This window comes from Canis lupus, chromosome 1 (assembly GCF_011100685.1).
Source record: "Canis lupus familiaris isolate Mischka breed German Shepherd chromosome 1, alternate assembly UU_Cfam_GSD_1.0, whole genome shotgun sequence".
In the NCBI taxonomy this organism is placed as follows: domain Eukaryota; kingdom Metazoa; phylum Chordata; class Mammalia; order Carnivora; family Canidae; genus Canis; species Canis lupus.
Window position 1 is genome coordinate 72,542,399 of NC_049222.1, and position 24,370 is coordinate 72,566,768.

At 38.9% G+C, this 24,370-nt stretch overlaps 1 protein-coding gene across 49 annotated transcripts in view; it reads right to left on the reverse strand.

Moving 5' to 3' along the window:
- C1H9orf3 (aminopeptidase O (putative)) overlaps nucleotides 1–24,370 on the reverse strand; it is a 332,909-nt gene that overhangs the window by 279,592 nt on the left and 28,947 nt on the right. For 47 of the 49 annotated variants that reach the window (XR_005353980.1, XR_005353979.1, XR_005353984.1 and 44 more), the window contains exon 2: nucleotides 9,481–10,416. Coding sequence is in view for 24 of the 49 variants with exons in the window: in XM_038526871.1 (XP_038382799.1) it covers nucleotides 9,481–10,277 (797 nt within the window). In the remaining 25 variants the exon portion in view is untranslated. Of the gene's footprint in view, nucleotides 1–3,446; nucleotides 3,594–9,480; nucleotides 10,417–24,370 lie in introns of those variants that run through there. The other 2 variants (XM_038526891.1, XM_038526890.1) reach the window with 2 other exon arrangements.

Below are 24,370 nucleotides of genomic sequence, written 5' to 3' on the forward strand. Positions count from 1 at the left end.
ATTAGTTACCTGGCTAGCCGGCCCCCCCCCCCCCCCCAAGCTCTCACCTCCCACTCTCCTGTCCTCACAATTCTCTTCTGTTACCTCTTTTCATCGCTGGGGCATCCTTGCTGCTAAAATCTATGTTTCCTTTTCTCACTTTCTGTAGAGGCTGCTTTTAGGCTTGAGCAATGGAATGTAGAGCAAGGCAAAAGGGTGCGCAGTGACCCTGAATACAAACAGGCCCATCAGGCCACCCACTTCAAAATATCCACAGGCCTTAACTAACCACTGGGCTAAGTACAACTAGGCACAAGTACCAACAAAACAGGATCCATACATCTCCAAATCTCTTCACCTTCGGCCTTTAAATACAGCCCCCACTTCCTTGCAGATGGTCTCTCCTGTGCTGTCCTCCCTGCCTTTCCCTTGGGGTGCATTCAGTAAACTTCTATCTCCTTTTTTCTGCCTTGGGTGAATTCTGTCACCACCAGCCCCCACCCAATAGAGACGCCCCACATTTTGGGACCCCCATCTGAATGGGAGAAACACCACACTTCCCCGTTGGTCTCCAGAGCTATAACTCCTGAAAGTGTAAAAAGCTCCATCTATGGATATAGATCCATAGATATAGCCATGTCTGAAAGGGGACTCAATTGTTTTCTCATTGGAATGTTTTCACAAATAGAAAAATACTCATCAAAGAGGGAGATCCTAAGCTAAATTTCTTGAAAACAGAGATTATCTTTGTGCTCCCAACCTACTCCTTTCTTGGCCTTTACCCTTTCTCAGTTCCAGCCTCCCTTCTTCCTTTCCCAACATGCCCACACCAAGCACTGCTTAATTCATAAGCAATGGCCTTTGGAGATTTTACGATGTGATATCCTTATGCATGTTGCACATCCTAGTGCAAACATCTAAAATAATGTAAAGTTAAGTGACTATATTTTTAACCTTAACCTCTGGATAAACCTCTAGAGGCGGAATTTGGGGCATCACAAAAAGTGAAGAATGGGTGAACGTAGGGACTTCACTGAATTGTGAAAATCATACTCCCCACGTGGTGATTCAAGAGTCAAGATGGCTCCCATCACGCACACCTACAAATAACTACCTAGAGCTGATTTCCTGTCCCCCATGCCCTGTGCCCCAAGAGGGGAGGAAAATCTATGTGCATTTACAAATATGTTCTGCAGCTATCTGGATGTGTAATCACTGAAATATCTGCAGCTGTGTTTACTCAAAATGCACAGTCTTGCACCTCAGCCATGTTGCTAAAACGCTCATGGGACAGATGTGCAGGCGCCAGCCTCCAGTGCTCATAACTTCATTATTTCCAGACTCAATAATTCCTTCCAGCACACAGAGGAAAACTCTCTCACACCAGGGCTCATCCCACATGCCCTGGGATAGCCACCCAATGAAAGGCTCCCTGAGGAGTCCAGTTAAGCTGCACAGGAATTGTGGGGGTGGAGAGGAAGACACTGAAAATCAGAAAGAAAATAGTGAGATAGTGTGAAAGCTGCCCCATGACTGGCTGCCATTAAAGAACTTCTAAACTCAGGAAGAACTTGCCAGAATGGCTACAACTTCAGCTTGATACATATTTGTTCATGGAGTGGTTAAACAAGGATGAGACACACTAACTATGCTGCTATGGTCTGAACGTGTCCCCCTCAAATTCCTAAGCCCAAGAGAGCTCCTTAGCCCCTTCCCCTATGTGAGGACACAGCCAAAGGTCAGCTGTCTGCAACCAGAAGAGAGCTTTCATCAAAACCTGAATGTGCTGGTACCCTGATCTTGGACTTCCAGCCTCCAGAACAGTAAGAAATAAATTTGTGGTATTTTGTTATAGTAGCCAAATGGACTAAGACATATGCCTTCCAAGGTAAGATGCTGGTGAACACTCACATGCTCATTTTCTTAAGGAGCCAGCTATAAAGAGAAACTTGTAGGGATTCATTCAAATTAGATATTTTAGGGCAGCCCTGGTGGCTCAGCGGTTTAACACCACCTTCAGTCCAGGATGTGATCCTGGAGACCCGGTATCGAGTCCCGCGTCGGGCTCCTTGCATGGAGCCTGCTTCTCCCTCTGCCCCTCTCTCTCTGTGTCTTTCATGAATAAATAAAATCTTTAAAAAAAAAAAAACAAATTACATATTTTATTTCTCTTCAGTTGACAACTCTATGCGTTCATCTTTTTGCAGTCAGTGTGAAAAAGGGGTTACTTTTAGTTTTAAAAAGTTTCAATTCTGGGATTCCTGAGTGGCTCAGCAGTTTGGCACCTGCCTTCAGCCCAGGGCGTGTTCTTGGAGTCCCAGGATCAAGTTCCACATCAAGCTTCCTGCATGGAGCCTGCTTCTCCTCTGTCTGTGTCTCTGCCTCTGTGTGTGTGTGTGTGTGTGTGTGTGTGTGTGTGTGTGTGCCTCATGAATAAATAAATAAAATCTTAAAAAAAAAGTTTCAATTCTACCACTTTCCATAAAATCACCTGTTTTCAGAGACTTGATACCACCACGTCTCTTATCTGAAGTCCACTCAGGAACTGGGGAGAGGGCTGCCTTAGGAGAAGCGGGCAGGAGGTGATGAGCCTAGAATTGCCATGGGTGTGGCTTGTTGGGTATTTTCCCACAATGAAGTACTGATCTGGTCCCTGGAGTCCAGAGGGCCACAGATGTGACAGTTCTGTGAGTCGGATTCTTTTAGAAAACTTGCCAGGGTTACAAAGTCTTCAGGCCTCCTCCAGTTCCTTATCTCTTCTCCTTCCTGCACCTGATCTTTTTGTAAGACTCCATGTTATCACTAAACTCAAGCTAGAAGCAAGCAGCCCTCTTGCTCTCTTGTGCCACAAAAATCAAGAGGTGGAATACTAAAATAGGAAATGTCAACTATAACTCACTCTTTCCTCCCAACCCTGCACACACACCTTCTTTATTATATTCTCCTTCATGGCACTTTACCAAAACCAGGATCCCTCAGTCTGAACATATGGCAGGTACAAGGAGAATGCTGCTTTGACTCTGATTTTGTGTACAGAATGAACTGGACTGAATGGAAGTGGCTTTGAATCAGAAATTCACCACTTTTCAGCACAAGCATTTTGGGTGCAAAATAGGCAAGCTGTTAAAATGGCAAAGACAGTATTTCTCATTTGGAAGTCTCATGTGGAGATTCTAAAATGAAAGATCTTTATAAAACACAGGAAAATTAAGCTCGAGAGATGTAAAAGGCCTTATCTGAAGTCACAAAGCTAATGGGCAGCACAGCTCAGACAAGTATTCTGCTCTCCTGGCTCCCACTTTCCAGGTCCTTTCCAAAATAGTATGCTCTTTGGTTGTAAGTCAGTGTGATTTGTTGTTTTCTGTTGATGTTTGATTATTCAAGGTTTTTCTCTCTGGTTGGTTAGTCATTTGGGTTACATGTGTAAATTAAGACAGTCCATCATTACCTTTTCTCCTCTGACTCACCTGGGCTGATAAACAGAGGCAGATCTAGAATGTCAGCAAGGGGAGAAAGAGGCTAATGTAGAACCCTTCCAAACATTTTCAAGTCGAGATTATCAATTCCTTCTTAATATATGTATTTCCACTTCAGTTCTCAAGAATTTTGTATTAGTTTCTTGAAGCAGGAAAGAAAAAGAAAAGGATTCACTGTAGAAATATTCCTTTTTGACCTGAAATCTCTTCCCAGAGATCTTCTGCTCATTCTTTTAAAATTTTATAGCAAGATATTAAACAATGAAACTATTTTAGTGGGGGAAGAAAAAAACATGTTTTAACATCTGGTTTTGATGTTAAACTAAAAATACTCCCAAAGTCTACCTCTTTCCTTGGTCCAACAGCTAAGTAATAAACATAATAGAGAAAAATTAATCTCTTTAGTATTTTGCCAACTTCAACCTGGTCTTGTCTAAAATAACAACATTTTGATTTATGGAATTTAAAATTTTTAATATTACTTTAAATTATAATGTATTTTCCTAAGCAGTTTCCTTATCTTTAACCATGATCCAAGTAAGTGGAGTTTTAAAAATAAATTTCCTATATTTAACTAAATTTCCACTCCATTCAACTCATGTTCAGTGACGTCATGAGCTTAAACCCAGGTTCCCTAACCACTTGGCTGGTTTCACAACCATTATAATGATCCTATGGGAAAAAGGAATGGGTTACCAGAGAGAATGCTTTGGTTTTAAGTAACATGTATTTAGTGGAATAGAAAAGTATATAAACTTTGAATTAAAGATTTCCATTTCTAAAAGTTTTTTTCTTAGGTATACTGAAGATCTAGAACCAAAAAGATATTAGGTCCCCTTCCTTCCTAGCTTGGCAACAACCCCTTAACACATTCTTAAACTCTCTCCCTACTCTCAAATAGTTCTTCAAAATATTTTTTAGAAGGCACACAAACTCATACTACATGAAGTAAACAGGCTTTCCAAGAAGCATGTTGTATCATACTATCATATACGAGTCTGTTACTGTTTCGGTGATCCTTTTTAAATGTCACCTGTAATCCAGTATCTATATGACAGAGGCAAAAAAGAACATTTCATTTCAAGGACTTCCATAATCCCACAATGGCTAAACCCAGGTAGGAAAATGTAGCTTTTATACAACCAGACACTTCATTTTAGAACTACAATAATAATGGGGGAAAAGAAATTACTGACAATTATTGAAGAAATACTCTTTTATAGCTTTAAATACATTTTCAGTTCTCCAAAAAACATTATCACTTGATAAAAATGGGAAAGCAGCCCTTACAAAAAGGAGATTTTAAGGCAGAAAGATGGTGACTACTTTCCAGATTTGAAGTTTATTTTTTTAATAAACATTATTTTAGTTCAGGTTTAGATTTACTTTTAAAAGTGCAAAGATAATACACAGATTTCCCATTTACTCCATATTTACCTTTATCAACATCTTACATTAATATATTTGTCACAACCGACAAACCAATATTGATACATGCTTAAAGTCTATATTTTATTCAGATTTTCTTTTCTTTTTTTTTTCAGATTTTCTTTGTTAGCCCTAATGTCCCTTTTCTGTTCCAGGATACATTAATCATGTCTTCTTAGGCTTCTCTTGTCTATGACAGTTTATTAAGACTTTCTTTATGTCAACCTTGAGAATTACTCTTTTTAAATATTTTATTTATTTGAGAGAGAGAACACGAGGGAGGGAAAGAGCAGATGGAAAGGGAGAAGCAGACTCCCTACTGAGCAGGGAGTCCAATGAGATGCAGGGCATACGATGCAGGGCATGATCCCAGGACTTCGGGATCATGACCTGAGCCAAAGGCAGATGCTTATCCAACTGAGCCATCCAGGTGCCCTGACCTTGAGAGTTTTGAGGAGTACTATTTTGTTGAATGTCCCTCAATTGGGATTTATCTGATATTTTTCTGTTGGTTAGATTGGGATCATGGGTTTGGGGGAGGACAATCACAAAGATGTCATTTCAACACATCATACCAAGGGTACACACTAGCAACATGACTCATCACCATTGATGTTAACATTGATATCGTCACTGAGGTCATGTCTGTCATGTTTCTACAATGTAAAAGTTACTCTTATTTCTTAGCCCATATTTAGTAAGAAGCAGAGTTATGTTCCACCTCCTTGAGGATGGAGTATCTATATAACTTGGGCAACTTCTGTACATTAGATTTGTCTATTTTCCTCCATTTGTTTATTTATTCAAATATTTATTTATATCACTGTGAACTCATGAATAATTACTGTATACTTTAGGTCATCTATCAAAACTATTTTATATTGTTGCTCAGCTTTGGTCGTTAGAAATTCTTCCCGATGGCTCCTTGGACCTTGAGGATATACCCTCAATTGCAGGCTACTATTGCTGCTGTTTGAGCACTTATTTTCTGTCACTACAAGATGCTCCAGGCTCATCTTGTATATTTCCTCCAGTCCTAGCCAGTCCTGCAAGAAGCCCTTGTTTCATTATTGGAGAATGATATTAGAAACCAAGACCCAGGCACTGTGCTTCTACACCCTTCCAGGTGACAAGTAAGGAAATTTATGTGTTCATGCTAACCCTTGGAAAACACCTACTTATAATTATTTCTATAAATGCAGCAATCTGTATCATCTTAAACATTAAACATGAGTTTATAGTGATGTCTCCAATTCTAATCTAATACCACAGAGATCATTCTAGCCTCTTCCTCTTGCTCACCTGTAACCTTCCACTTCAACAGTGAGAAACTTGGCTCCCAGACTTATTTAATTTACTTAATTGCTCAATTCCAGTATACATGTAGAGTGGTACTGGAATTGTTAACCTGTACTCCCACAGGAAATAACTTCAGCAACTACAGCACAGTATTTAGGTACAGTTCCTTTTTGCATTTTTAGTCTTAACAAACTTCACTCATTTCCAAAGTGACTACAGTCAGCACCTTCTCCCCCAACCCCCTTCAGGGAGGAGGAGGCTGTTTCATACATTTTTAATACAATTAGATTGTTTTGTCACAATTTGCATTCCATATTGAGATCCTTTGATGTCTTAAATGATCATTTGTTTATAATAGTATCAAACTAAATAATTTAAGTTTTATTTTCAACATAGGGTAGAGTAAGGGTGACAAGGAGAGAAGCCACTGACAGAACTCAAAAGGGAAGGTACCAATTTAGAGATTTTCTTAAGTTTGTGTCTGATAAGCGCTTAAAAACAGAAATTACTGAAAGCTAATATCTTCTTTTAAAGTACTGAAATCTTTGCATACAATAAGGGACATGGTAAAGATAAAAAATAAGAAACGTAACTCCCTTTTCCAACTGAAACATGGATTTTTTTCTAGGAGCTTTCAGTAACTTTATTCAATTTCCTAGTTGTAACACGAGAATAAAACGTTTCTCATCCAGGACTAAGAATTTATAGTAGGTATGCTGATAGTGTTCTGCCACTCAAAGACAAAATGTTAGTTTTAATAAATGCAGGCTCTATGCCTTGGGAGAAAATAAGCCCTACCCATTATATATTTTTTTTAACTTTATTTATTTATGATAGTCACACACAGAGAAAGAGAGAGAGAGAGGCAGAGACACAGGCAGAGGGAGAAGCAGGCCCCATGTAGGGAGCCCGACGTGGGATTCGATCCCGGGTCTCCAGGATCGCGCCCTGGGCCAAAGGCAGGCGCTAAACCGCTGCGCCACCCAGGGATCCCCCATTATATTTTTCACACAATTGTAAAATGTTGTATTTTCACACAGTTATTTTCATGAAGTCTTCTAACCCTGATGATCATTAACTGCTCTCATCACTAAGGGATTTTTTTTGGTCTCACAACTTGGGATCCGTGGGCATTTTAAAGTCCTTAAAGTATCCAAAGAGTTACCAATATACACCTAGATTTATTCATAAGCATGTGGGAGAGTTTAGAAAGATTTGGTGGCTATTCATGGAAGACGATCCTGACTATAATAAAATTACCCCCAAAAAGACAAAAGGGAGAGAAAATATCTTCTGAGGATTTCTTTTTTTAAACAAAATTTATTATCCTTGTAAGGCTGCATAAATGCCATTTATTTACTAACATATCATCATAAACTCCCAAGGATACAGTTTAAACTCCTGCTATGATCATGCATTTTATTGAATTACCAGAAAAGGAGACATTTGCCAAGTCAACCTTTGCAGGAACAAGATGTTCCCAAGTACCTCTTTGGTTTCTTTATGGAAATCAGTATTTATCCATAACTCATTCCTACTCAACACCTGACATATAACGTAATTTACAAGTCTAATCTCTTTCTGTAAAGTGAGCACTGAGAAGAAAGCTATGTTTGAGGCCATTAATAAGCATTTCTTCCAACTACTGTCAATAGATTCTTCTTCCCCATTATTCTAATTCGAAAATGAAGTATCTGGGAGTATTAAAAACTATGATTTCCTAAATTAAGTATTCAGAGACCATATTTTGTTAAATCTTATTAAAAACTCTATCCTTAAAAAAATAATAACACTACCCTTGGGGATCCTTGGGTGGCTTAGCGGTTTGGTGCCTGCCTTCAGCCCAGGGCGTGATTCTAGAGTCCCGGGATCGAGTCCCACATCAGGCTCCCTGCATGGAACCTGCTTCTCCCTCTGCCTGTGTCTCTACCTCTCTATCTGTGTCTCTCATGAATAAATAAAGTCTTTAAAAATTAAAAAAAATTAAAACTCAACCCTTAATAATTTCAAAAAATTTTAAAGATACAATAGGAAGACCTATTTCTTTTCCTCATGGTCTCCCAAGAATATCCAATTAAGTTATTCTATATATAAATCAGTATGCTTTTGTGCTGTTGTAAGTTTGCACCAACCCTGAAATTTCCCAAAGGCTGCCTCAGACTCCAACAGAAATAAGACAAGAAGTGAACTCATTCTGAGTAGGGTGGGAGACCAGAACAGAGATGTAAGATTGGAGGTAAGGAACAGGATAATCAGAGCTCAAAGTTGAAGTGATGCTTAAAAAAAAAATCTAAAAGGTTTTTTTGGGGGGATGGGTTGGGGAAGAGATCTAAGCAATTTCCCAAGCCCACCACTTCAGTCAAAGGAGTCGGAGGCTATAAAAGAAGGTACTCAACACAAGTTCACTAAGATCAGCATTCCTCCAGCTGAGCTGTAGGAATTACTATATTGACTTGCAGTACATTAGCACAAAGAAACAGGTAAAATAATGAGGGATCAATGAAGTTTGATTTTAAAACTCTCAAATTTGAAAAACGCTGAACAATTGTTGGAGGAAGGGCAAGAAGAAAAGAACAAATGGCTGCCTACACACCTCCCAAAATCAATGCCTCATCAATTCTTTCTCTCCACACTAAAAACCAGGAATCTCCTGGTGTTGAGTAGAAGAACCGCAGCCAGAGGAGCAAGTGTGCAGTGTTGGCAGGACTGTCACACTCCTCAGGAACAGGCCCTCCCAGTGTGTGGGGGTCTGTACTCCATGACAAGTGACAAAGCCCAGAGAGGCACGGCTGCCAAGAGACAGGTATAGGAAGAGAAGCACAAAGCAGAGCAGACTTTAATTGGAAGCACTTGGTCAGGCTTCATACTGACCCAGCTTGGCAGCAGTTTATTCCCTCAGGGGGAGTATGAAGGAACTCTGAGAAAGTATTTGCTCAGAGACATGCATCACTCCCATCTACAGCACTAAAGTCGCAGGCAGAGATCCCAACAGAGAGCTAGGCTTGGGATTTAGTCATTAAGCTTACCTTTCAATCTCCTAACTCAGAAATACAGGGGCTTAATAAAGTAATCTTTTCATCCTGACTTAAGGGAAATAATCCTATTAAGAGTTGAACAGACCTGGGAATTTACCTGCTTCACTGTGGGCCTAGGGATTTGAGGCTAGATTGGTTAATACCACAGAATGAAAAGGAGCATCTCTGCCGAGACTCTCCTGTCTAGAGTATCCCTGCAAAGGCTCATCTCCCAGTGAGTGAGATTAATGGGCAGGGGATCGCTGGGTGCCGGGACAACCTACCTGCCACTCTGGTCTGAGGTCCACGTAACTGATCGCCCCTGGGGTTTGGTGCTGTACCATATCCGTATGGCGTGAGGAAAGTCAGTAGCTGTCTGAGCCCCTGTCTTCCTGATCTGTAAGCTCCAAGTGTCAGTGTCAAACAGGAGTTCCCCACAGCCAGGAGCCTGGCTGCAGTGAGCATAATAGTCAAACTGCTCCCTCCAACGATCTGCAGGCAGAGTCACAAGTTCATGTACAATCTGATTCCTGAGCTCCTCAGAAACAAATGTGATCTGGGGAGACCCTGTAAATGTTTCAATACCTGGCACAGCAGCAACATCTACCTCCTCGACCTTGAACACAGATAAATCACAGCAGTCCAACACTAGCAAAAAATCCTCACTCCCATGATTCCCTGTGTCACAGCAGTACTTTGAGCTAGAAATCCCAGAAGCCTGTTCCGGGTTGTCATGGTTACCATCTTTACCAGAAGTATCTTTTTCACCTTTACCACAGATTGCAAAATCATTATATCCTGTTTTGGATGAGGAGGTCCTTGTATCTGTCACAGGACTATGGCAGGGTTCAGGTGTACTGAATCTGCAGGCTTCATTTGACTCTGATCGGCAGGTTTCCTTGGTGGAACCACTCTGTTTCTCAAGTCTATTTCTAGACTCAAAGAAAAGCACTATGGTGCCCTCAAAGATTTGACTTTCGAAATCCACATCTAAATCCAGTACATAGTGCTTCACAAGTATGTGGCTGGTGTTGGCCATGAGAGGCAGGTCATCCCAGGAAGGCTCCAGTTTTACATCCATGGTGTCGGTTGTTGTTCGAGAGCTTTATCACAGTCTCAGGAGGGGCTTCCTATCTGCCTTAATCTTCCAGAATCAGAAATGGCTGCTTATCAAAAAAACACCTGATGTCACAAATTATGATTCCACAACTCTCAGTCCCCTGGCAAAAAAGAAAAACACAATTAGACAAAATTCCAAACAAGACCCTAAGGGTTCCTACAACCACTGTTTCAGCAAACTGACTACCTCCTTAAATAATCCCTCAGTGTGGAAGCAGCTCAGGGCTAGAAGGCAGACTAATCTTTCTGACATCAAAGAAAGCTGCATTATGGGTTTCTAAAAATATTTCAATTACCAATGGAATGAAAGGGGCCTCTACAAAGCCCGAAGAATCTTGCTCTAACTAAAACAGTCCTTGTTTTGGGAAAGAGCAATTGTTATGCAAAAGCGTAACTGAGCATCACTGTGCCTCTTGTTTTAAAGGATATTAAATGCATTACTTCTAATTTTGTGCATCAAAGATAAGTGACTGTTTCTCTACTGTGATTCTAAGTAACAAATATGAATGAAGGCTAAATGGCCTCATACGTTTTATTCTGAGAGTAATAATTTAATATATAAAATGTAACTCCAGGGATTAATGTACTTTTCACATTACGACTGCTCTCATATCAGCACTTCCAGTAAATTACAGGAAAATGAGCCAATTTACCAGGAGTGCATTCTAAGTATTCCTTTGAGATTGTTCATGGAGATTTTTCAAATTTATAGTTAAATACTCGAGGTATATCATTACATCTTAATAGCTGAAAACCCATTAACATTCTGGATAATAGCCTTCTTGTGGCAAACAAAAAGGTCTTCTCATTTGAGAAAAAAAAAAGTATGCAAATATCTATAAAAGGAAAAAGAGAAATTAAAATGTAGGAACAGATGTTGTAATAAAATGCCCAAGTTCTTCATAAAAGTTCTGAATCAAAATGTATTCTTATTTTATAATAGCAATCCAGCTAAAAGAAAACTTATTTGAAATTATTTCAGTCCCTGTTGTTTACCTGATTTCTTTTAGCATATGCTGTTCTTTATTTTTCATTCTTTTACCAAAAATGAAAAGGGGGGGCATAACAACTCTGACAGAGTAGATATATTTAAAATAATTTTTGTATTTCTGAATATCAGGAGGTATTCTTATACCAACTACAAAACAATATCACCTGCTTTCAAGTAAACCTGAGCCCGCTCTTTTTATTGTTTAACTCCTCCTCCCCTCCCCTCAGATTTTATCTGCCTGTCTACTAGACTCTTATTTCCCTTCCTTCTAGAATCTCATTCCATGAATCAAATCTATTGAATTTTCACTTTCTACATCTCCACAGCCTGTTTCCTCAGGAAAATCTTACCTACCCTAAGGGGGAAAAAATCTGGCTTCCTGCAGCCTTCTCTAATCTGTATTCACACTACTTTCCCAGTCATGGAGACCAGACTCCCTTTGCATCTCTGTCCTCCAGCCAAAAGGCCTGCTCAACACTCTGCTCCCTAAAAATGCTCTGACATGAGGTCTCCGTGTTCTTTGGACCAAGACTGGAGTGCACCCATAGCCACGTGCCAAATTCTATTCTCTCTCCACACCGAGTTCAAGTGCAATCACCTCCTGAAATCCGTCTTACTCCCTATCCTTCACCAAACTGCATGTAAGGATATACAGTTTAAATTTAAAAGTAACAGGAATTGAGAGAAATCTAGGATGCAAAGAATATTTTGAGATTACTTTATAAAGAAGCTGGCATTCCCCTTGGTTCTAGAAGACTCAATGGGCAAGGAGGTAAGAAGGCAGAGTATTTTCTTTTCCACATGAAAGCAACTGAACTTGTCATGCAAGAAATAATAACCTTCAATAAAGCTACTGGGTATATCTACATAATAAAACAAAATGGATATTCAAACATCATTCTGCTGGTGTTTGGGGCTGCTAACATGTAGTCTTTTGTTGACTGGGCTCTTTTAAAAAACCTTACTAAAAATAATAATAAAAAAATAAAAATAAATTTAAAAGCCTTACTTAATATTTTTGTAAAAACCTGAATATACACATACACATACACACACACAGACAAGAGGAAAAGCTGAATCCACCAAGACAAAGGTGTGTAAACCATGTCTGAAGAACCATTTAGCTTGTGTAACAATATATATGCAACCATTCATTGTCTAACCCTAATAGATTCTTTCATTTACTTGTGAAAATTAATATGATTTAGGATGAAAATATATTCTACAGAGCAGTTTTCACCACTTTTGTGACTGGTGGCAGACAACATGGCAGCCTTAGAGCTCCATCCACATCCAAGCCTGTTAACATCACCTTGTCACCCTAACTGGCAATAGTTTGCTTCTCTTCAGCGGATTCTTGAGAGGATACTCCCCATAGCTGCAGATCTAAATCTTTTCTTCTTTTAACTTTCCAGTTCCATGCCTGCTGACTCATTCTCAGTTGATTATTTGGCCTCCTACTTCACTGAGATGAAACTCCATCATGGTTCAAGTATCTGCAGTTCTTCACAACTACAGCCTTCTCCCTTCTGATTCAAAGGAAACAATAACCCTTCTCACAAAAGCTAATTCCCTTCCCCTTGAATTCTACCTTCTGGGGTCTGAAAGAGTCAAATGAATAGCACTCTTCTTGCCCATCCACACTGTGAACATACCAAAAAAATAAGGTGAAGATATGGCAGAGGGATATCAAAATATCACCATTATTACTGATGAAGGCTAAACTGGACAATATGATTTAGTGTGGGAGCCAAAGGTACTTGAAAATGGAATCCCAAAATTCAACAGATTTATTCACAGGGTCACAGTAAACACTGGATCAGATCAAGCTCCCAAAGCAGAAGGTACCTTTCCCAGGCAAAAATTAGGGCCTGAAGAAGTAAGGAGAAAAGCCCTCCAAGGTCAAGATGGCTGCCCAAAAGCAAAAAGGAAAAGCTTAAAGGAGCAGAACCTGCTCAATTTCTTCCTTCCACTCCAGCTCCCTTAAGGTAGAAGAAATAAAGTGATCAGCAATGTTAAAGTAATTAAGCTCCTTTCACAACACAGGAAATACCAGAAAGAAGAAAGAGCATTCCCCCAAACACTATCTCCTCCCACTAATTTGCAATCTTGTTGCATTTGACCAAAGAATAAAATAAAATAAAAACCACCAAAAAAAAGTTTCTCTCACCAACATTTTCTTCCTCTCAATGTTTCCATCTTATTCCTAATGTGTCAAACACCCGGAGGGCTGCCATCTTCAAAAAAAAAAACCAAACAAACAAAAAAAACCTCTGCAATATATTCATCAAAGGGTTATGCTGTTAAAGTAACACAATATGTCATTTTTATCTTAAGTAAACCAGGAAAAAAATAAAAACAAAAACATTTAACCATGTTGCCCATGTTAACTAAGTCTTTTTTCTTTGCATTTTGGAGCTGACAAATTCTTTAGGGCTTATTTAGTCCAACTCTCTAGTTTTACAAATGATGACAATGAGGCCCAGAGAGGTAAGGCAATTTGCCAAGGTCACTCATTTCTGATGCTTTTCTCCTTGCTGATTCTTTCCCTTGGAATACTCCTCCTCCAGCTCTTGTGGACATTTCCTTCATATTCTCCAAGTCATAAATCAAATGTCACCTCCTAAGACTGTCTTCTATATTCTCATTCTACCTTCAAGTTGTGTGGACTAGACTCAATTCATATTCTAAAAGCTTTCGGGGAGAAAGCAGAATTTCTAGTCCAGCCCCAGAAGATTCAGATCATGGTTTACCTCCGCATGGTTTCCAACCTAAATATATGTGTAAGTCTGTTATAACTCATTGTTTATTACACCTATTTTCTCCTTGCCTTGGATTCTTAGATGACTTGAATCTCCTTTCTCTGCAAGTATACAACTCTCACTGACGTCAATCAGGGTCATAGTCCCACATTTAGGGAACAACTGAACTAACTGTGGTTGCAAATACGTGGACGTGGCCACCTTGTAAGGCCTCTCTCAGCAAATAATAAACATACTTCTAAGCAGTCTGTTGACTTCAGCACTTTTTGCTATTATTGTGCTCCAATTTAAAATGCCAGCCTGTCTCACTGAAGCATTTTTCCATTCTCTGTCATAAGCCATAACATATAAAATTCCCCCCTTTATCAAGCCCAATGGTTAGTTTCCAGTGGCTAACCACTGCTGCCTCTAAAATAACTGTACTACGTGGTGTGTATTTGAAATGCTAAAATGATTGTCTCAGCAACACCATCAAAGGCTTCAAAAGAATTAGTGTACAGCAATATTGTTCTTAAGAAAGGCAGGAGCAAAAAAAAAAAAAAAAAAGAAAGGCAGGAGCAGGGGATGGCAGGGGGGATCAAATACTAACCAGAGTTATGGCACAGTGAATAAACTGCCCTGCCACTTTCAATCACCCCAACAGAAATGCAAACATCTACAAATATGTAAAATAGCCTCCGTAGGGCCATTCCAGGTCCCTTCTAAAGAAAATGATCTCATTCTCCTTTCAAGCTACAAAGCCAGGTGTATCTTTTTTTTTTTTTTTCTTAAAGATTTTATTTATTCATTCATGAGAGACAGAGAGAGAGGGGCAGAGACACAGGCAGAAGGAGAAGCAGGCTCCATGCAGGGAGCCCGACATGGGACTCGATCTCGGGACTCCAGAATCACGCCCGGGCCGAAGGCAGGCGCTAAACCGCTGAGCCACCCAGGGATCTCCCAATGGTCATTTTTATAAAGTAGAGATTCCTGAATCATTTTTGTTGTACATGACCACACTGAGCAGAATGCCCTCTACATAGTAGGTGCTCAGTAAATATCTGTGGAATTGACATCTAACATCTGACATCTGACTGACATTAATCATACTGACCAGAAGTCATACTGACTCCATACTGGGAGTTTCTAGTTAGCTACAGAACAGGGATTCTGGTGTGCATAGGTTCTAGTAGAAAGTTATCCTTAGCCAACATCTTCCTTCAATTGACTCTCATTTTTTTTTTCATCTCATGATCCACCTGTCCCTCTCTATGCCACATCTTTTTTCCTAGTAAGCAACTCAAGGGAAAAGGAGAAATTTTGCATATATGATTACTATATAGTACTAAGCACACTATGAGTAGTCATAAAATATTTAATTCTATAGACTACTTGTTCAGAGGAAGATAGGTTCCTGCTATTCCAAGTGTGTTCATTCTGTAGGATACAGTGATTGCTCTTAATGACAGCTAGCTTACTTGCTGAAAAGTATACTGTTTCTGGGCATTTGAGTGTCTGGGCATACTTCCTTAGACACTCAAATGCATATAATCATAGGAACATAGCTTATTACTATGAAATTCAATAAAACAATTTCAGAATTAGAAGGAATCTTAGAAGTACAAATGTATTATTTTGTATTTAGAAGTGTCACACTGACATATTATTCTGTAACTTATTTAATTTTATTTCTTTAATTCAATGGTTTTAAAAAACAGCCATGTAGACACATAAATCTAGCTCTTTTAACTGCTGATTGTCCCTATGTGAATATTCTACAATTTATCTATACATTTCCCTATTAATATTTAAATTCTTTTCAATTTTCCATTATTACAAACCATGCTGCAATGAACATCCTTATATATGTCTCCTGGTACACTCTGTACAAGTGTTTCCTGGATAAAACACCTAGAAATTTCATTTGGCCTGAGATTGGTATTATCACACCTACTTTTTTTGGTTTGTTTTCTCCTCCTGTATCTTTTCTATCCCTTTATTTTTATTGTTAACTGCTCTGGGTTATTTTGCCTTGGGTATCTTTTTAAAGCAATATTTGGCTGCCTTTAAAAAATATAATTATCATTTTTAATAACTGAAGTTAATTTATGTTTATCATGATTACTGTTCTAGGACCCCTGATCTCTTCTCAGCCAATTTATTTTGTGTTTTCTAGCTACCATGATTTTCTTTGCTACTGATCTTTTTTACTGCTTTTTTTTTTTGCATTTTTCTAGTTGTCTTTTCCCTGTTTCATAAATTATACAATCCATTTCTTTTCTTTAACATGCCTACTTAAAGTCAATCTCTAGTACTCTTCTGAATAATACAAAAATCCTAAATAGTTCTGTCATCGGTTTCCCCTTTTCCACACTCTCTATCAGCTTCCAGATTATTGTTGCCAGTGTCTTAGTACCACATTGTTTTTACAATCCTCATCCAACTTAGAAAAAACAAAGTCAATACTTATTTGTATTTGTTTACCAGCTTCATTTCTCATGACTGATTCATACAATCCATTCCTTCTGTCAGGGTCCAATTTTGTCCCAGTTAACTACTGCTACCTGAAAAATTAACTCAAAACTTTGTGGCTTCAAACAGCAACCATTTGACTATATTCCATGGGTCAGGAATTTGGGTAATACTCAGCTGGGCCATTTTTCTGCCTCTTATGCAGGACTATGGCATTCAGTGGTACTCAGCTAGAAGATGGGCTTATCTGGGGGTTCTGATGACCAGAGTAGCTCACAAAGCCTCAGAATAGTTGGACAGCTTAATGGCAACAAGTGGCCCCCCACAGCAAGTGTCTCAAAGGACCAGCTGAAAGCTAAATGACCTTTTCTGACCTAGCCTCAAAAGTCAACCACAGGGCAGCCCCGGTGGCGCAGTGGTTTGGCGCCGTCTGCAGCCCAGGGTTTGATTCTGGGAACACTGGATCGAGTCCCACGTCAGGTTCCCTGTGTGGAGCCTGCTTCTCCCTCTGCCTGTGCCTCTGCCCCTCTCTCTCTCTGTGTCTCTATGAATGGTTAAATAAAATCTTAAAAAAAAAAAAAAAGTCAACCACATTCTATTGGTTTCAAAAGAATTGTGTATAGCTAGCTAATCCAGATTCAAAGAGAGGGAATTCAACTTTATGTCTGGATGGAGGAATGACTAGGTCGTACTGGAGAGTAGCTGGTGAGATGGTAGATACCAATTATGGACATTTGGGGAAAATATGATTTCCTTTTTACTTAAGTAGATTTTCTGGCTGATAGTTATTTTCACTTAACACCTTGATTACACTACTGTACTATATTCTGACATCTTTTTTTGCTGATAAGAAGTTTGGTATTAATCTGCATTTCTTTTTTTTTTTTTAAGATTTTATTTATTTATTCATGAGAGACACAGAGAGAGAGAGAGAGAAAGAGGCAGAGACACGGCAGAGGGAGAAGCAGGCTCCATGCAGGGAGCCTGATGTGGGACTCGATCCCAGGTCTCCAGGATCAGGCCCTGGGCTGAAGATGGCACTAAACCACTGAGCCACCCGGGCTGTCCCTAATCTGCATTTCTTGATATGTATCTGTTTTTTTTCCTCTGGTAGCTTTTACAATTTTTCATGATCTTTAATGTTCTATTGTTTCACTCAATGTATGTAAATGTGGACTTATTTTTATTTAGCTTGCTCAAGATTCAGTGTGCTCCTTCAGCCTGAGGAATTTGTTCTATGTATAACTCTGAGGAGACAGCAAATGTCTGTGCCTCTCTACTGCAACAGTGTGATGGAACTGTCTTTCTCCAGTCACGCCTTCATGGCTTCTAGCTCCACACAGATAACTCCGTTTCAGTTCTCCACATGTACCAGGTCTATGATCAGGTACCAATTCCTTGGTAGGTATCAGGGCCCCAAAGCCCACCCAGGGCTCAAACCACCACCACCACCACCACCACCACCACCACACCACCACCACCACCACCCCACCCCAACTCCCCTCTTCCCAGCTAATGAGCCTATTTTCATCCCTCTGTCAGAACCTCTCAGGTCAGGCTCCTATTCATCATCCTGACTTTACATTCCTCCTCCATTTTAGTCAACTAGGATAACTCCTTGGTTGTGAATCTGCGTGTGTATATATGTGTGCGTTTGTGTGTGTTTATAGGTATATGTGTGTGTTGTACTTTATCCAGCATTTCTAAATACTTGAAGTAGGAAGGGGGATTTCCTTGTAATCCAGTTAATCATACTGACCAGAAGCCCACAAATTCTGCTTTACCAATTAAATGGTCCACACACACAAGTCCCCTGGCCTAAGAAGTTTTCATGCAGGACATGCTTTGCTGTATAACTTTATAGGCACTATAGCTACAGATTCCCTTTCATCATCACAGACACCTAGAGAGAGGTTTATAAAGACTGAGGATAAGAATATATGCAAAGAAAGCAGCCAAAATGCAGAGAAAGCTGTACCATATTACTTACTCATTCAAAATATATGTGGAATTCTCTTCTATCCTCTTTATTAACTCTCTCTCTCTCCCTGACCATGACCTCAAGGAAACCTTTACTGACCTCAGTGATTTCTATTATTAGATCTCATAGCACTGTGTACTTCTTGATAGTACAATAGTTTTACATTTTTGTTTGATCATTTAATTAATATTACTCGTCTTAAATGAATGAGAATACCATTTCTAGTTAGAGCAGAGTAGCTTATATCAGACCAATCCTCCTACTGGCAGCACTTATAAATTCTAGGCAACAACAAAAATCTAAAGGCACATGAGAGTGAACAAAAAGCTGACACTTTGGAGAAAGGAATGGCACGGAGTTTCCTGTGTCATGGCTCTTCATCAGAGGGCATGCCCTGGTGGACAAAACGCAGCTACAATTCAGACAAAAACCAGCCACCTTACTGGCTAAAACATCAGTAACTGGAGTTTAGAACTGACTAAGCACCAGGAGGGTAAAGAAAGGAAACCTTAGAAAAGGTATGAGCCCCATATTCTGCATATACTGCCCAATTTCCTAACAAACCCCTGAATGCTGCATGTTAGAGGCAGACCAGATAGTCCCAGTATGACTAAATGTACTGAACTCAGGTATCTGTTGCTGCCCAGTGCAGGGAAGGCAAAGATGGAAGATGGAATTCACCCAAGTTAACTGCCTGCTAATACAAGATTTTCATACTCTCTAGAGGAATATAAATCCAGTTTCTATTAAAGTAGCAATTACAATGCCCAAGATAAAATCCAAAATTATTAGATATAAAGAGAAACAAAAAAATATGATCCATACTTTAAAAAAGGCAATCAGTGGAATCTGACTTCAAAGAACCCAAATATAGAATTAGTAAACAAGGACTTTAAAGCAGCTATTAGTATTATAATTAAGGACATAAATGCTGTAATGAATGAACTAATAATGAAAACTCAGCAGAGAAACAGAAATTGGTAAAAAGAAATAATAATAAAGGAAATTCTAAGAACTGAAAAATACTATATCTGAAATTAAAAATTCACTTAAGTTTAATAGCAAACTAGAAATTATAGAAGAAAAAGTGATCTTGAAAATATTTATATAGCAGTTATACAATCTGAAGAACACAGAGGAAAAAATCTGCATCAATGAACAGAGCCACAGGACCTCTGGGACAAAGGCTTAACTTATGTAGAATTTAAGTCTAAGGACAGATGAATAAGAATGCTGCAGAAAAAAAAAATTGTTAAAAACTAATAACAGTGAGAGCAATCAGCACCCAGATTATGGTTCCTAAATATCATTTTCCAATGAAACGAACCAGGCCTCCTTGGAGAAAGGGCTGATTCTAGGAGTGTGGCAGGAAAAATGCAAGACAAACCTAGAGCATCATATAGGCCCAAAGAGGAAGAAAGTTTAAAAAAAAAAGGGGGGGGGGGGGTTTGGGGGTTGGGCATGTAAAAAGGGCACAAGAACTAACTGCAAGAGCTTCCAATGGTCAAAGTGGGAACAATCTGAGCAGGAAGATAATGATGCCACTGAATCAGAACCCAAAGAATAAAATAAATATCTATACCTATTCTGATAAAAACAAATGATTGATAAATGGGGAGGGAGGGTACACCATCCTTAAAGAAGATTCCAAATAATAGAAGTAGATAGCACCTCTTCCAAAAGGTATCGGTAGAGCTTAATTTCCTTCCCTTTGAGTATGAGCTGTACTTAGTGCCTTGCTTCCAAAGAATAGAGAATGGAAGAGAAAAAATACTAAGTTTAGATTAGTGGAATTTGGCAGACATAAACTTAACCACATTATCAAGGCTAGTATCACCAGTGATAAGTCATATTGGTATCATTATCCCTTGATATGATTCGATCAATAAGAAGGGCATTTTACCTCTGTAGTATTCTTCCCCAAATCCACACCCTCAGTCTAGCTTTAGAAAACGTCTGACAGGGGATCCCTGAGTGGCTCAGCAGTTTAGCGCCTGCCTCCAGCTGAGGGCATGATCCTGGAGTCCCAGGATCGAGCCCCACATCAGGCTCCCTGCATGGAGCCTGCTTCTCCCTCTGCCTGTGTCTCTGCCTCTCTCTTTCTCTCTCTCTCTCTCTCTCTCTGTCTCTCATGAATAAATAAATAAAATCTTTAAAAAAAAGAAAAAGAAAAGAAAACGTCTGACAAACCCACATTGAAGGACATTGTAAAAAATATTTGGCCAGTACTCTTCAAAATTGTCAAGGCAATGAAAAGCAAGTAAAATCTGAAAAACTGTTACGGATTGAAGGAGACTTCGGGGTATGATAAAACATAATGTGGTATTGTGGATCGGATCCTAAAAGAGGGAAAAAAGGAACTAGTGGAAAAATTGTTATTAGTAGCATTGTGCCAATTTATTTCTATAATGTAACAAATGTACCATGATTATGTGACATGGTAACATAAGGAAACCTGAGTCATACGTATATGAGAACTCTATACTAACTGCAAATGTTTTGGTAAATCTAAAAGTACTGCAAAAGAAACCATTTATTTTTAGGATAGTTTCAAATTTTCCAAATTTGGTGAGAGATATAAATCTAAAGATTTAAGAATCTGAGAACAAACCCAAGCAAGATAAGTGCAAAGGAAACCACACCTAGATGCGACATAGTCAAACTGCTAAAAACCAAAAATAAGAAAAAAGTCTTGAGAGTAGCCAGTACAAAATGACATTACAAGCAGGAGGGAAAAGACACAGATGACAGCTGGCCTCTCATCAGAACAACACTTAATTTCTCATCAGAAATAATGGAGGCCCAGAAAATAATGAAATGATATCTTTTAAGTGCTAAATGAATTTGGGGGAGCACATCTGCCTCAAATACATTAGTCCTAAAATATTATTTATTTTAAAATAATTTGCTACAAAGTCCCTATCTTTGTACTTAACAGAACAGCAGCCCATTTCTGCTTAAATTATCCAAATTTCTGAAAGAGAAGGGCATGAACTAATTTCTACTTTATTAAAAATTGGTTATTTTTAGTAAAGCTTATTTACTTTAAATTTTTAATTCTATTTCAAAACAAATACATATTCTAAAAGGTTAACACCCCCTCCAAAATATCTTTCCCTACTCAGTAGAAATTCTCATGAATTGTGGACAAATTGACGTATCAGTAGGTTTTCCACCCAAAGGTTTGATTAATTATTAAACTGGCCCCTCAGAACTTTTCTTTCAGCTCATTTTCATATCTCACCAATTTGATAGAAATGGTTCACCGGTGCTTGAAACAGTAATAAACTGGTAAAGTTGGAGTTATTTTTTAACAGTAGAAATAAATGAATCAGATAATCACCTTTATCTCTGTTACAGTTTTGATCTTTGAGTTTAGGATACGCCAATTTGCCTTCAGTCACTTTATTTGGGTTCTAGCATTTTAACTTTTGCTCATTTCTTTTTATTTTTGTTCTCCTATGAGTAAAAATGCAGTGTTAAAACAACATTAAGCTATGTTTTAACCGAACAAGTACTAGGATATTCAGAGTTTAAATTCCCTCTGGAACCCTAATTCTAACAGTCTGCACCACCTCCCATAAAAATATATGCTACAATAGGGTCTTTCATTGTAAAACTCATACCTGCGAGGCAATATCATTCATCACTGAGTAAATAATGCAAGATAACATACTGAAAAGGGGATTTTGCTTTAGTCCCTTAACTATAAATAAAAATATGTAGCACTTTGCAGGATTACCACATGTGGTATGATCTTAACTTAATACCAATCTTTAAGCCAAACTGTAAATAAGACAAACTGTGGCCTCTGTTCTCAAGTTTTAAATAGTATCTTTTCTTTAAATTTACTGCTTTCATGAAGCATATAAGAGTGACTGCATATAATTTGTGATCATGTAATGAAAGAGCTATTGTGATATGTACTTGTAGGGGAAAAAACACAACAACTGGAGTTAATGTTGTTGCAGGAATTATAGAAAGTACTTGTGATGAAGATCAGCGCAGTGAAGCCAAGTCAGACCCAGAGTCAAAGGCCTTTTCCCAGATAAAGAAAGCAAATCACTGTCAGCTGTGGCTTGATTTATATATTATAACCAGTCAAGGGCAGAGGTGGTGGTGGTTGGGGGGGTGCCTAAAATGTGAAAACTGAAAACAAAAACTGATTTTACTCACATCAGTATATGACTACCCTGAATTATGCTTGAACATGATGTGATATGATGGAATTCAGCTTCCTGATGGCAGCTTGTGTTATATTCTGGCTATTCTGATCCCCTCTTAGCATCCAGATGCCATTCCTCTTTGGTGCTTAATGTGTTTATGCTCACATTATCAGCAGGCATTGGGTTGCAAAGATCAGATTGGAAGTGATTTCACTCTATTTTCAAAGAGAAAAGAATTTATTCCTATGATTGCTACTTGCTTGCAAAGTAGAGCTTGTTTCAGTTTTCTAAAGAGTGCCACTTACACTAAATTATAGCAGAGTGATCGCAAAAGGATTCCTAGGAGAATGCATTACAGTTATAGAAAATAGGAAATTTCACTTTTCTACCCCTTTTTCAAGAAGTCATACTTGCCCCAGCAAAGGTATTGGAAAGGTTAATTACATGCCGAACTACAGGTCTGATTCCTCCTTAGAAGATTTGTCTTCATCAACACTGTTTTGTTTCCTGGCACTATCAACAATTAAAGGTTTCATATAAATATCTAAACTTTAAAACTAGAAAACTTATCTGTGTCAAAACCATTAGATGTGTCAACAGAACACAAAGAACTCATCAATCCTAGCAGAGCCTGTTGGGGGTACACTTCTCCAGAACTGACTTTGTCTTCACAGAATCCCTTTATCCTTCCATCTTCCCTCTTATCTCTTTGCCATTTTGTTTAAGGCACAAGACCCACTAACAACTCTCCATTATCCAGAGGCAAATAACTTGATTTGTCAGTTTTATGAAAAACTAAAAACTAGCGAAAACATGTTAGAAATATTTTATCTCGGGATCCCTGGGTGGCGCAGCGGTTTGGCGCCTGCCTTTGGCCTAGGGCACGATCCTGGAGACCCAGGATCGATTCCCACGTCGGGCTCCCGGTACATGGAGCCTGCTTCTCTCTGCCTGTGTCTCTGCCTCTCTTTCTCTCTCTGTGACTATCATAAATAAATAAAAATTAAAAAAAATATATTAAAAAAAAGAAATATTTTATCTCAAAGAAGAAATAATTGATGTTTATTGAGGGCTTACTTATGTATCTGAAACTCTCCAAATCCCTGGCAATGGTTTTTATTCTTACTATCCCCTTTTACAGATTACAGATGAGGAAATGATGCTCAGAGAAGCTAAGTGTACAAGATTACCAAAATTATTTTTTTTAAGATTTTATTTATTTGAGCAAGAGCAAGACCTAGCAGGGAGAGGAAGAGGGAGGGGGAGAAGCAGACTCCCCACTGAGCAGGAAGCCCGCTAGATGCAGGGCTCCATCCCAGGACCCTGAGATATCGAGATCGTGACCTGAGCCAAAGGCAGATGCTTAATTGACTGAGCCACCCAGGCACCCCCCAAGATTACCAAGATTTGAACTCAAGTAGTTGGGACTCCAGAGTGTTCTTAAATGCCCTACTGCATGGCAGTCCTACAGAGTAACCAGAGATGCCACCTCGTAGCAATGTCACATGAAAAACCAACAGGCCCCATCACAGTCAAAAGCAAAGGTGAGGGGGAAACTGAGGGCTGCGTGAAGGACTATGGAGGGAGGATAATCCGGTCAGGATAATTTCTGCCCAGCTTATATTTCATCCTAATACTTAAAAGAGAGAACTCAATGAAAATGAGAAGTTAGTTTGACAGGTAGGAATTTTTTTTTAAGATTTT